At 46.1% G+C, this 14,807-nt stretch overlaps 1 protein-coding gene across 1 annotated transcript in view; it reads left to right on the top strand.

Annotated features, from left to right (window-relative positions):
* Nucleotides 1–10,765, top strand: part of LOC131682162 (putative uncharacterized protein DDB_G0271606) — a 213,453-nt gene extending 202,688 nt beyond the window's left edge. The window contains exons 5-7 of the mRNA XM_058963420.1: nucleotides 9,648–9,855; nucleotides 9,919–10,134; nucleotides 10,201–10,765. Of these exons, the coding sequence (XP_058819403.1) occupies nucleotides 9,648–9,855; nucleotides 9,919–10,134; nucleotides 10,201–10,289 (513 nt within the window). The 3' untranslated portion in view covers nucleotides 10,290–10,765. The remainder of the gene's footprint in view (nucleotides 1–9,647; nucleotides 9,856–9,918; nucleotides 10,135–10,200) is intronic.
* The last annotated feature ends 4,042 nt before the right edge of the window (nucleotides 10,766–14,807 follow it).

Consider the following 14,807-nt stretch of genomic DNA (forward strand, 5'->3'; position numbering starts at 1 on the left):
TGGTGCTGATACGACGCAATTAACGGAGAACTATAATCGGGGAACATTTCAGCGCTTGAATTATTCTGAATGAAAGGGTACTTGCCGCAGTAGGAAGTTTGGAAGACCCTTTCTCCACTCCCGCACACAGGACCGGGACGACGGGTGAACGTTGGCTGCAGTAGCAGGACTGTGGCGGGGGGATCGAGGCCTTCCATAATACAAGCTGCGGTTCATCCCGGTATCCCATTAACGAAATCTAGCGTGCTTTGGCTGATCGAAATTGAATTCACGAACGAATATTCCAGTGGGCCAAGTGGACACTTTGAGTGCAGTATCATTTAGCTCACTCGGAAACTCAACTCGGAACGAGACGAAATTGAGTTTTGTGAGATCCGTGTCTTTTTTTACCAACAAAATTGCTTTGGGTGTGTCGCTTATACCGAGGCATTCTTGGGTCATAGCAACAATCTCCTCCACTGTATGGCTCGGGTCGAGGCGACTCAGATGGACCCAGAACTGATCGCGTTCATCAGAAACTGTTCTGATTTCTCGCTGAATGGCTCTAGTACCACAGACACCGGCTGCAGTGGCGCGAATTTTTGCATCATTCTCACGACTTCGTTTTGGAGTGGGCAGATCCCCCGGAAGTCGCTTCACAAACAGCTCCCTTTGATTTAAAGAGCCAGAATTAGCTGGAAAGTGAGTCTCAATGCGGCTCGAGAGATTTGTGACGACCGCGTTTAGATTGTCTACTGCCTCACATAACTTGTTTGTGTCCACGATAGGAGCAGCGGAATCGGATTGCTGCACCCATGTGTTGAACCAGCAAACACAATTGTCACACAGCCAGTACAGATTCTTATTGAAGCTAGACATTAAGTCTAGTGCAGATCGCTGCATACCAGGAATACAAGTGCGGTGGAAAACCGATCCGCAGTGGCCTCGGCATGCAATTCTCTCAATCCCATTGACGGGAGAATCGCATGACTTGCAACTCATACTCATGGTTGCTTTCAACCCGCTCTATGTCCTGCTTTTTCGATCTCGTCTCGCTATGCGGCAAATTGGAATTGGAATCCGAAATATTCTCTAGAACCATCGATTTCTTCTGCACATCCTTAGTCTCGCCTAGACTAAGCAGTACCTCCTACGAATTGGACGAGAAGTTCCATATTTCGAAACCACCTTGTGCATGAACGTGTTTAACCTTCTCTACTATCTAAACCGCTTCGTCAATCGTGTCTACGCTATCCAAGTAGTCATCAACGTAATGAGCCTTGAGAATGGCTTCGGCAGCCCTTGGGAAAAGGGATCCGAAATCCTGTGCATTCATGTTCTTCACATGTTGTGCGGAACACGGTGAGCACGTTGCACCAAACGTTACCACGTCCATTATGAAGACCGTCGGTACCTGATCAGGCTGCTCTCGAATGCTTATCCCGTCAGATGATCCTGATTTGGTGGAACATTTCTTTGATGTCCCCGCAAATTGCAACTGGTCTCTGACGAAACTGCAGCAGAACTGCGAATAGTAACGTGAGCATATCGGCCCCCTCAGGAGCACATCGTTTAGCCAAACATCGTATACATACGTGCAAAACAAGCTAATCTTTTCGGTTTTTTGGATTTCTCACAACTCCGAGTGGCAGGTACCACACGCGATCAAGATTCGTCGACTCCACCTCTTCTTGTGTGATTCGGTGGGCATACCCTTTCAACTCGTACTCTACGATCAGTGCTCACGTAGATCTGGCTCGTTGGCGAACCGTTTCTCCAACGACTGCATTCTACGCAGGGCAAGTGGATAGCTATTTGGAAACGATGGCTGGTCATATTTCCACAGAAGGCCGGTTTCGAAACCTTTACCGACTCTTCGTGTTGTGCTCTCTAGGATTTGGCGTGCCCGTTTGTCGTCCTCTGATTCTAAAAGTGTAGCCACAGCTGCCTCCTCCATTCGGGTGTGTTCAATACCAATGATTATCCTTGGTAACGCATCAAAGTAGCTGTTCAGTGGAAGACCTCTAAGATGTGGATAAATCCTTTAAGCTCGGTATAGTTGAAAGATTGACCTTAAAGCTTCAACTTCTATACCGTGCATACATTGCTCAATTCAAATTTGCTCTTTAGTTCAGTTCCAGAGATGGTTACTAAAATTCGCTGTGAACCCTTCTCTTCTCGAGATATACTTCCTGTCCATGCAAGACAAAGAGATTCCTCTGGGCCGTTGATGTCCAACTCCGCTGCAAGATCGGCTTCCATCAGCGTAGACTCACATCCATCGTCCAAATATGTAAACGTCTCACTTGCTTTCCGTTCCCCCCGAGCGATACAGGTAGATAGGGAAAAAGAGATAAATTGGTCCCAGAATGATGATTCTGCTGCGCGACGTTTTCACCGGACGTTGTTGGATGATCAGTGGTTGACTCCATCACTGCTCGAGAGTGTAGCAAGCCATGGTGTCGGAACTGGCAACCATCTACTCCACACTCCTTTCCCGAATGACATGGCCAATTTTGATGCGGAATCAAACACGCTCTGCAGAGTCCTTTGGATCGAATCGCCTTCTGCCTCCCGTCAAGATTTAAACTCTTGAACTGAGGACATCGAGCTACTTCATGAGAATCGTCCGAACAGCAAGCGCATAATCTCTTCAACAAAAATGAATCACCTAAATGTGTTAGCTTTTTCGCCGTCATTGCTGCTGATTGGAGACCTTCTGCATCTGTGTCAGCATACAGCTTCTGTTATTCTCGTACTGCGTTGACATGCTTCGATGAATTATCTCCAGGGACCGTTACATCTGTCGCTGTCTTCACCAACTCCGACATGAAATCACCGAACGTTACCAAGTTGACATCCAAAATTGTGCGTTTATACCAGGACCAATGCATTCGCATTTGTGGTGGAAGCTTCTCGACCAACTCGTGCACAAACACTGGATTGCGCAAGTGTTCCACCAGATCTGCTACGAACATGTGATCGACAAGATTGCATACGGCCAACCTGTAGGTTATAATCGACTGCCAATTTTCAGCCTTTGGAACGCTTCGCAATTTATGCAATGCAGAGTGAATTAATATTTCTGGTCGTCCATACAGCATCTGTAGTGTCTCCATCACGTGCGGTACCGAGTGAGGCAATAGCAGACCACTTTTCACGGATTCAAGTGCTTGTCGCTTGAAGCAGCGTTGTAAGCTGGACAGATTCTCCACGTCTGTATACCAGCAAGCCATCGTTGAATTTTGAAACGAACCGAGAAACATCGGCCAATCTTGTGGCTCGCCGGAGAATGTCGGCAAATCACGTTGGATCACATCTAGCGTCGCTATTTGCTCACCGGAAGGTACGTGGTGTAAGGGTATTAGATGGCAAATTTCCGAACAGTCGGGGAACGTGTTGTGGTTGTCCAAAGACTACTGTCATTGTTACTGGAACGGAAGCGGCAGATACCACTGAAACAGGTTAACGCTGATTAGGGCAATGCACGCCCGTTGTGGGTTGCGAACTCATTTGAACTGTGCTTTATACACAATCGGGGGTATTGGTGTTCCCCAAATGCTTCCATATGTGGAGACCAACGGTTTGGAAGTACCAGCAGCGTAGACCGCAGGATGACTGCCATAGTTTCTGGTTGAATAGGGAACCACAGATGCAGCACCAAAACTCCAGGGATAAATATTTGTATGCGAGACTTTTGTTGCATTTGAATACAATTCACAATTAGTCGGAATGCAGAACAAAGATTTTATTACTACCCCAGGATAGTGCCCACCCCAATTAGCATACGACGTACTAGTTACTGCTTGGTGTGACACATTCGTTAGAGGGATCGACGAATTATGGTTAGCAGTATATATCGTAGCATGCGGTGTTGACGTCGATTTGGGAACGATAATCTTCGTCACCACATTCTTGTTGAGAAGGCTATCGGCACCCGACTGCTGGCCCGAAGTAGAAGGAAGTGTAGCTATTGCCATTGCAGATACTGGCATAGTTAACGGTTGTACTCCTCGTTCAGATGGCTGTGACTTCTCAGCTAGCGGCATTTCACCGCCACCGAGCCACCCCACGACTGAACCATCTTTCGGCAAGCCTTACTGCTGATCTCGCTTCTATTGCTCCTGTTTTCATCTTCCAACGATTTCAACAGCTCATGTTTCTGCTTGAGCAGCTTAGCATCTTCCTCGGCTCTATTCTTCTGGACTTCTTCTTCCTTCCGACGAAACTCATCCTTCTTTTGCCGATTATTCTTCACCCGCGCTTCTTGTTCTTCAAGCAGCTTTAAAGCCAGCTCAGCCCGTCGCGCTTGATGGTCGCTGCTTGACGTCATAGTGGTTTTCCGGCTAGCATTACTGGCAACTTCGGTCATCATGTATTGGGACGCCGGGCGGTCTTCCTCGAGCCAGCAGGGGTTCGTCCAGACGATTTCGTAGTACGGCTCAGATACGGATCGGAAGCACACTGCGTTACGCGTGTGATGTAAAGTTACTTTACCTTGTAAAGCGCCCGCCTTAGCTAGAGTCCGCTTCTTCATTACCTGGAATGGAGCAATGCGAGGGAACTAAGGTAATCTTGTACGATCTTACAGACAAAGCACGTGGGCGCTCCCAGATTTTCCGCAGGAAATATGGAATGTGCTTTCTAGGTTTCATTGAACGGAGAGCATCGATAGAGCTGAGGCTATCCGAGACAATAAAGTATTGATCGGTGGGCAAAGTATCAGTTATCCCAAGGGTATACTGAATAGCAGCAAGTTCTGCGACGTAAACTGAAGCAGGATCATTGAGTTTGAATGAGGCGGTGATGTTTTGATTGAATATACCGAAGCCAGTGGAGCCGTCGAGGCTTGACCCGTCGGCGTAAAACATCTTGTTGCAGTCGACTTCTCGAAATTTACTATGAAAGATGGTTGGGATCACTTGCGGACATATGTGATCCGGGATTCCACGAATCTCGTCCTTCATGGAAGTGTCGAAGAATACAGTTGAATCAGAAGCATGAAGAAGATTGACACGGTTAGGATAATATGAAGAATGATTGATATTTTGTGCTATGTAATCGAAGTAGAAGGACATAAATCGGGTTTGAGAATTGAGCTCCACATGCCTTTCGAAATTTGCAATTACTAACGGGTTCAAGATATCGCATCGGATGAGCAACCGATATGACCACCGACAATATCGTTGTTTGGTACAGCCTGATCAGGTCCCCTGGGTGGGCACCCCACCATATTCCAGTTATTGTACGGAGAAAGTTGATCCTTTGTTGGCACTTCTGCTTCAGATACCTTATGTGACTCCCCCAGGTTCCTTTAGAGTCGAACCAGACCCCGAGATATATGAAAGTTGGAACCTTAGCAATAGTTTGACCCATTAATTGAAGCTGTAGTTGTGCTGGTTCACGCTTCCTTGAAAATACGACTAGCTCAGTTTTCTCCGTGGAGAACTCGATACCTAGCTGGAGGGCCCAAGCAGACAAATTGTCCAAGGTATCTTGCAATGGTCCTTGCAGATCGACGGCTTTGGGTCCTGTAACAGAGACCACACCGTCATCTGCAAGCTTCCTTAGCGTGCAGGAATTGACAAGACATTCAATGTCATTCACGTACAAGTTTTAGAGAAGGGTGCTTGGACATGAACCCTGGGGAAGACCGATGTAGCTAACTCGTGATGTCGATAAATCACCATTTGAAAAATGCATATGTTTTTCAGACAGCAAGTTTAGCAAAAAATTTGTTTAGAGTCGGTGGAAGACCATGCTGGTGCAGCTTCTCAGAAAGAATTTTGATAGAAACTGAATCAAAAGCCCCCTTTATATCAAGGAAAACTGATGCCATCTGCTCTTTGCTAGCATAAGCCATTTGAATTTCTGTTTAGAGTAACGCAAGACAATCGTTCGTCCCTTTGCCTTTGCGGAAACCAAATTGTGTATCTGACAGTAAGCCATTTGCTTCAACCCAATTGTCGAGACGAAACAAGATCATTTTCTCGAACAACTTTCGGATACATGACAGCATCGCAATCGGTCGATACGAGTTGTGGTCGGAGGCTGGTTTTCCTGGTTTTTGAATAGCGATGACCTTCACTTGCCTCCAGTCATGAGGGACAATATTAGCCTCAAGAAACTTATTAAATAAATTCAACAAGCGTCTCTTGGCAGAGTCTGGCAGATTCTTTAACAAGTTAAATTTGATTCTATGTCGCCCTAGGACTTTATTGACAAGAGAGCAAGTGAGAACTCCACCATCGAAAACGGTGTTTCGTTCGCGTTATCATGAGGAGACGCGGCGCGGTAGATCTTCTGTGCCGAGGCGGCATCCGGACAAACCTTCTTGGCAAAAGCTAATATCGAACGGTTTGAATATTCCACGCTCTCGTTAGTACTGTTTCGGTTTCGTAAGCGCCGGGCCGTATTCCAAAAAGTGCTCATCGATGTTTCTCTCGTTAGTCCGTCGACGAACCGGTGCCAGTAACAACGGTTTTTTGGCTTTCATCAAACTCTTCATGTGCGTTTCCGCCATCGCGTACTGTCGGTAGCTAGCTGGCAGCCCGTCGTCCCGGATGGTCTTATACGCGTACACGTCTGAACACTCTTTGTCTCACCATGAATTAGGAGGACGCCCGCATGAGTTCGCGTCTGGTACGCGTTTAGTCTGGGCTTGAATCGCGGCATCGAGAATATCGCGAGCTAGCCAGGAACCCGTACTCTTCCTCCGGAGGAAGCTCTTGAGTGCACTCGATTTTGTCGGATATCGCGGACGCGTAGCTCTTCCAATCAATATTTCGTGTGAGGTCATACGAGACATTGATTGAACTGAACCGTTAGCAATATTAATCAGATACTACCGTCCACATGAAATCTAACCATAGCGATGTCGAGCAGAGAGACAGGTCTAAGGCGCTCGGACGCGCTGGAGGGGCACGAATCCGTGTCATTTCACCCGTATTCAAAATGGTCATATTGAAGTTGTCGCTAAGCTCATAGAGTAGGGTAGATCGATTATCGTCATGAAGGCAACCCCACAGAGAACAGACGTCCATCTTCAGCATTCAACTTGTGTAAAATCTCTAACGGTTTCGAAGGTAGTTTGGATATCTAAACCAGGTGCGCTACTGTCGTCATGTTTTTTTGTGGCTGAGTTCGACAGAATTGACAGCGGTTATTCCTCTACCCAGTCAAACTAGTCCGGAACCGATTCGGACTTCCAGCATGAATTCCAGCTCAAATGAGTCAACCGATAGAGTCGGAATCGGTTGTTTTCTTTGAGCTAGATTCCATGCTGAATCCATCCAGGATTTCGAACCGGTTCCTGAATGGATTTGACGGATGGTTGGGATAGGTTGGTGTGGCGGCGCTAGTGTTTATCGTATATTAATTCAAATGTTTACACACGTTTTTTTAATTATTTTTGTTCGATCATGGATGTCTGTTCTCTGTGGCAACCCCATGCCGTTCCGTGGGAGTTGAAGTCACCTAAAACTAGCCTCGGTGCGGGGAGGAGTTCCGCAACATCGCAAAGCCGTCGGTGGCTAACTGAGGCTCTAGGGGGGATGTGGGTGGAAGCAATGCAAAGGTATTTGCCTTTAATTCTGGTTTGGCAAGCGACAACATCAATGCCTGGTGTCGAGGGGAGGTCGATTCGATTGAAAGAATAGCACTTTTTGATCCCCAAAAGTACTCCTCCGTAAGAGTCTTCTCGATCCAAGCGAATAATGTTAAAATCATGAAAGTGTAGGTTTATTTCTGAAGTAAGCCATGTCTCGCATAGTGCAAATGCATCGCATTTCAAGTTATTTAGTAAGATTTTAAAGGAATCGATTTTCGGGATAATACTTCTGCAATTCCACTATAGAACAATGGTTAGATCCTTGACCTCGTTCGATGAATTAGCCATCGAAGGATATAATCGCTGAAATGAGGGCACATTTCGCAGTGAACTGCATCAAGAATGTTTTTGAAAGCTTATCAAGATGCTTTTAAGGGGGTCAGAAATATTTAGAGCTGAAAGAATACGGTCCACAATGTCAAAGAAATTTATTAAGTCAGCGCTGTTTTCTTTCTCTGGCTGAGATCTGGGAACACTTGGGGTTTTTGATGTTCCTGGAAGTGCTGGGAACTCCTTTTCTGAGCTCAGGTTACTGAGACCGGGAGCAACTTGCTTCGGTTTTGCACCAGTATTTCCTTGAGTAGTTATTTTAGGGGGAAGAGACATCTTCTGGCCTTTACGACGAAGCTTGGGAGAGTAAATGTTTCTCCTGTTTCTATTGCTTCTAGGCATAGCAGAAGTTGTTCCCTCCTGGGGTTCATCAAAGATGCCTTCGTCAGTAGACAAGTTGGTATAGATGTTCGTAGAGACAGGTGGTGTAGCTATCTTAAGAATTTCTGCAAAAGAGCGTTCCTGAAGGAAACGCTTAAGATTCTCCTTACGCTGTTTGTGCGCGGGACATGAAGGGAGATCATGTGGGTTTCCTCCACAGTAGAGACACTTTTCGAGATCTCTTCCACAGGAATCATCTGCATGATTTCCACCGCAATTCCTCTTATTGCTACAATGGGAGGCTGTGTGTCCCAATTGTTTGCAATTAGTACAGTTCATGACCCGCGGCACAAAGAGGCGAACAGGTAGACGAACCTTGTCAAAGAGGAGGTAGCTATGTAGAGCAGAACCGGCGAAGGTCGCCCGATAAGAGTCTGAGTTGACGTATGTTTTCTTCCCGTCAGCTGCGACTGATGCTGAATGCAAACGTTTGCACTCCAGTATCTTCACTGGCTTAAGCATGGGGTCTTTAAAACAGCCAGTGCCATATTTTAGCAGGTCCTCGCAATTCAAACTCAAATCGGAAACGACCCCATTGACTTCAACCCTGTTAGCTGGAATATACACGCTGTACTGCTTCGTAAAGGGCCCGTAACCAGCAATATCGTTTGCCTGAGTCAAACTGTTAAGAACCACCCGAAGCTTGTCAGGGCGAATTTTCGATATCTCTGTCCCGGCCGAATACTGATCCGCCAGAACCCGAGAAATCTGCAACAGATTCAAACACTTTTTTCTTTGGTCCGGAAGAAGATCACGAAGGGCCCGGTGGCCGAGTTTGAATATACTTTGAGCCGGGGAGCCGATATTGTTTCGACGTCCATCTCACCTAGAGATGAACCGCCGTCAGGGGAAGTCATTTTTGCACGGGCCTATTGCCCAGTGAACGTTAGTAAAAGAACCAAGAAGGGGAAACGTAAACTAATACTTAACTTGTGTATGTAACGATATCCAGACGGCTTACTTGAACAACGCTGCTTCACTGGTCACTGACCGGCTAACGGTACTCAGAAACAGAAACACAAAAGAAGGGAAAAATACTGAAACCTCGACTAGGCGTAGATTGTGCGAAATAACCTTGAACGCGGATTGGCACTATCCTTTGTTGCTATTGAGTGTACTAACTGGCAATAAAAGACTTCTATCGCGACTGAGTGCTCGACAACGAATGAAACGTAAGTTCTTGACTTACATTCAGTTTTCTATCTACTAGATATAGCGAAGGAACAATGTTATGTTTCACGACCTCACCAACTTCACTAAAAGAAATTCAGCCACCAAAATGACACTAACGATTCATTATATCAACATATTCTACTGCATACTAACATAAACATTCGTCACTCTTCAGGTAACGACAATCAACGGTGCCATGATCGTACCCGACAAGCAAGACATTGTAATTCCTCAAGGCATTGCTCATGCCGTAGATCGAGTGATGTTCCCCCTGCCAGTCGGTGACATCCTGCAGACACTTCAGTCCGACCGAGAACGAAGGTTCACCCACTTCCTACGGGCATTGTATGCATCGGGAATGTCCGATACACTACAGAACAAAGGTAAGCAAACAACACTGTCAAGGAGAAATAAAATGAAAATACCAATGAAACCTCTTGTGGCAGGTATCAAAACGTATACAGTATTCGCCCCGACCGATGCTGCCTTTGCCAACTTCTCGACGGACGAGCTGAACAAACTAGTCACAGACAAGGAGCCAGCCGAGGAGCTGGTCAAGAAACATGTGATTCCAGGAACATTATTCACCGCCGGTATGAGGTTCTACCAAGTTAAGGATGCCATGGCCGAGGGTAAAACTGTAACGCTACAAAAGAGTGGAGGTATAGTGAGATCTATGATTTTTACCAATGTTTTCCACTAACGACCAATCCTTTATTCATTTTCAGGAAAAATTAAAATTAATGACGGTTACCTGCAGACGTCCAACATCCCCACTACGAACGGTGTGATACACGCTGTCGACTCTCTGCTGTAAAATTGTGCCTATTTTCAGTGTCAACGACTCTTTCTTCGAACTAAACGCCACTTCTTCCTCAATGCTGCAACTGAACTGTTTAAGGAAGAGGTGGTTCTCGACAAATACAAGCCACCTAATTTTCCGTCTACTAGCGTGAAAATTATTTGTGAACGAACAAACACGCACTGGTCTATCCATTTTGTTTCGAGATACTATTTATTAACTGCGAATCAAATTCGAATTTCTACGATATTTTTTTCAAACAGGAACTGACTGGAAACCAGCTTAAAAAGTACAAGAGCTACGGTCAGTTTCTCATTACAGATGGTAATTGAGTGTAACTTTTAGGTAACAACAATGAAACAAACAAAACAATTGATAAACTTGTTGAGCGACGTTAGAATCGTTAAAAACCGTATTTGTAAGTGACGATGTTAATTTATTGTTAAGTGTAGTTATTAGCTGCTAAGCAATTTTAAGGCCAATCTTGTACATACTGTTCTCTAAAACGTAGTTGTAATAAAATAAAATAATACAAAATTAAAAAAAGATTGTTTTGCGCAGTATACCTAAAATACTTCCTCAAACGGGAGCGATATTTGAAATGAGTTCACTGTCAGCTATCTGACCAAAACACACTACGGGAAATATTTATCATTGACGTTTTGATGTTTTGAGAATTCTCGTTTCGCAGTACCATCAAAATCCGTCAGAGAGCTCATTTCAATCCTGCACTCGACGCGCCGCGTTTTCATGCGACTGGGGTATACTCGAGGGACTGGTGCGATCCTCTGCAACATTCCCCAACCCCTAAGGGTGCTTACAGAGTGGCGGCGAGAAGCTGAGCAGGGGCTGGTACTGACAGTAGGATGCGAGATGCGAGAAACCTGCTTGCAGCATATCAAATGGAGCCTGTCAGAGTAAAAGCGGGCAGTCGTCGCAGATCCGCTCGGCTTTCACTCTGACACCATCCATTTGGTTTGCAGTAAGCAGGTTTCTCGCATCTCGCATTCTAATGTCAGTTCCAGCCCCAGCTCAGCTTCTCACCGCCACTCTGTAAGCACCCAAAGAGTGGTCAGGTGAGTCCGTTCCAGTTTTACTTCCATTTACATCAAGTCTCGCCAGCTTGGCCACCGGTCGCCGTTTGATTCCATCGGCGGCCTGTATCACCGCATCACGTATTCTTCCACCATATCGTTTCGTCATTTGAACGACTCGTCCCTGAACCCAACCAATGTGTATTTTTTCTTCAACGACGAACACAAAGTCTCCAACTTCAATCGGCTTTGTTTCTTCAAAACACCTAGTTCTGCGAGCAATAATTGGGAGAAACTCTCGTACCCATTTCCGACAGAACTGATTTAACATGACTTGACAAAGCTGGCCGTCTCCTCAGTACACCATCTTGGGCCCGGCTTGCCTCTTCGGCGGCAGCACTACTCCACGGGAACTCGACAAGAGAAAATGGTCGGTCTTGCTGCACTGCCTCGAAGGGAATGATAGTTAACGGTCTGGAGTTGACGGCGCTTTCCGCTTCGATTACACGAGTAGCCAGTGTCTCCTCGTTTGGAATCCGGGACGTATACATCGCCGCAAGCGCTGCTGTTACCGACCTGACCAACCACTCTCAACCATCTCCAATTCTGTAAGCTATCCGTCTATGGCGATCATTTTTCTGCGCAGCTCGTTCTTTGCCTCAACGAAGATCGTATTAACGCTGGGTAACCTCTACATCCGACAAATCATAGTATTGCTTGTTTGTAGGATTCAGTCTTCATCATGTGCAAAACCTCAAGTCGTGCAGACTGTTGAGGCTGGAGAACAATGCGATGCATCTCTTCACGGTGCTGCGGTTGACTCGATCAGCCCCAATCGGTGGGGTCGCCAAAACTGCCTTTTTACCATGCACAGCAGACACTCCTCCGCTGGATAGTACGCAAGATAGTGTGCAATGTAAACGCGTAGAAGTGCTGCCTCACCTCATTGAAGACAGTTTCCTCATTAGCATGCAGGAACCTCCTGTAATACAACTCAAGCAGTACACAGGAGATTACATGCTCTTTTGGTAGAACTATCGGAAATCGGGTATCGTACGACGCGAACGAGGCTTCGGAGATCCTGGAATCTGAACGGATAACTCCAGCTTCGTCCTGGATCTCTTCAGCTTCACCTGTCGCCTAATCTTATAATGATCATTGACTGTCGTTAGGGTAGCTACTTCATCGCGATACATTTCCCTTAGTCGGCAAATGGTTGACTCCGTAAGTGCCAACTCTTGCTGCGTGATGGGCCCAGCTGGTGGCGGTTCGTTTCTAGACCTCTGATGCAGAATCTTCCTACTGGAGAACTTACGCCACCGCTCGCAATAGTTGTGTCCAGTTGGAGAAACGTTTCTAGTTGATGACGGACTTCAAAATCGCTTTATTGTGCACCAAACATGGCCGTAATTGTTCGTCAGTGGCCTCCTTGGTAGGATTTTCCAACGACCACTGCTTCTCGAACCATGGACCCCGAGAAGCAGGGTCCTTTTACTCACCATTTAATTCCCAAATATGAGGGATTCATCTATGTCGGTACATACCGCCACATCACCGCATACGTTTTCGACAGTATTTCTCCAACTCGACACGCAACGAACATCCGATATTTTCGATGGCCCGCATTGACAGTCGTGGAGTCGGTCCACATGACCATTTTGCTGAACTTAAAGCGTCTTCAAAGGAGCCACCTTCGCATTGCCCCCATCCGATGCAACTATGAACCCATGCCCGGGCACTCTGTACGAGGATACGCTACGCACGCGTACGCTTCCTCGCTAAGTAGTACTATAGTGCCACTGTGTTGATCGTGTGTTTACCGCTGAAATACAATTTTTAATTTTTTTTTTTCATCAGCCGCGAATCAGAGCAAAGCAAGGATTGAGAAAAAACAGTGTGCAGAATGTAATTTGCCAATAAACGAGCTGGATCCTGTACGTTGTGGCTTTTTTGACGCGTTCTTCCACATTAGTCATTAATGCTGTGGATTCAAATGGATGTTCCAAAAGGGATCTGTTTGCGCAGGGAAAGGCAATTTTCGTTTGCTGCAAATGGAAGGATAAGTTGAATGGTCGAAGCGTTTTTTCCTACATCAACGATACAATAGGATCGCAGCAGTCTCAACCGTTGGGCTTAAATATTCTCTCTGCTGAAGTTCATCAATGTTTCAACCTGATTGAAACGTTTAGTAAACCGGTCGAAAATATCGCAGTTGAGGGCGCTGGTAGTGGACCATCAAACGATTCCAACTGGCCTAAATTAGGTGTTAAACGGCGCCGCGACAATAATGGACAACTCGTGCAAGCCTCTGCCGAGCGTGGAACGAAGTCCATTGACTTAAGCGATTTGTTAGTTCCGGTCGTTGTTACTTCACCACCACCACCACCACCGAAATTCTGGCTTTACTTGTCCGGTTTCCAACCAATGCAATGGTAACAGTCGACGATGTTCAAAAAATTGTTGCTCGCTGCTTACTGTTGACATGGTGCGCCTAGTTGCCAAAGAAGCGCACGTTTCAAAAATGTCGTTCATATCGTTCAAAATTGGACTGGATCCTATCTGAAAGGAACAATCGCTCGATGCTTCAACTTGGCCAAGTGGACTTCAGCGAATTCGAGGAACAGTCTAAAAACGCGTTTCGGAAGGAATGTTTACCGTTTTATCAAAGCAGCAGTGGGGAACCAGCAATCGTAACTGCAGCTTCGAATTCCCGAAAAACAATAACAAGCATTGAGGAAGCCCCCGCGCCTCCGACCCATATACGCACTCCGCAAGCATCCTTCTATATAATCATTCCGTTCCTGAGGTCAGTGATGTTTTTGAACCGGCTGTACCTGGCAATTTCTCGCATTCCAGCAGCGCTGCTTCAAGCAGTCTCCGGATATACTACTAAAACGTACGCGGATTCAGGACCAAAATAGATTCATTCTTTCGGGTTATTTCGGAAGATGAGTATGACATAATCGTCCTAACGGAAACCTGGTTGAATGACCAAATTATTTCCGCACTGCTGTTTGGTCAAATATACGCCGTTTTTACGAATGAATGGTCCCCTTTGAACAGCCGTAAGACTCGCGGCGGGGGCGTTTTGATAGCAATACCGTTAAAACTAAACGCTTGTTGTTAGTGAAATAGCTTAAACCGCACTCAGCATCGGTGTTATATACTTGCCCCGCCATCGAAGATTTGACGCGGTGAGTATCAATGAACACGAAGAATCATTGGGTTCGGTAGCATCACGATTGAACCTCCACACTCCTGCTATTCTATTTGGCGACTATCACCAGTCAAATCTTCAGTGGAGTATTCCAGAGAGAGACACCCGCTGGTTTTGCATATGCCGACTGCCTGTGGCACTCTCCTTGATGGGTTCAACTTGCATAGGCTCACCCAAATTAATTCATTATTAAATTGAAATGAACGCCTGTTGGATCTCGTTCTCGCAAATGATATCGCTCTACCGGTCACTGCATCGAGCCCCTGATTGATCTTGATGCTG

This window comes from Topomyia yanbarensis, chromosome 2 (genome assembly GCF_030247195.1).
Source record: "Topomyia yanbarensis strain Yona2022 chromosome 2, ASM3024719v1, whole genome shotgun sequence".
In the NCBI taxonomy this organism is placed as follows: Eukaryota; Metazoa; Arthropoda; class Insecta; order Diptera; family Culicidae; genus Topomyia; species Topomyia yanbarensis.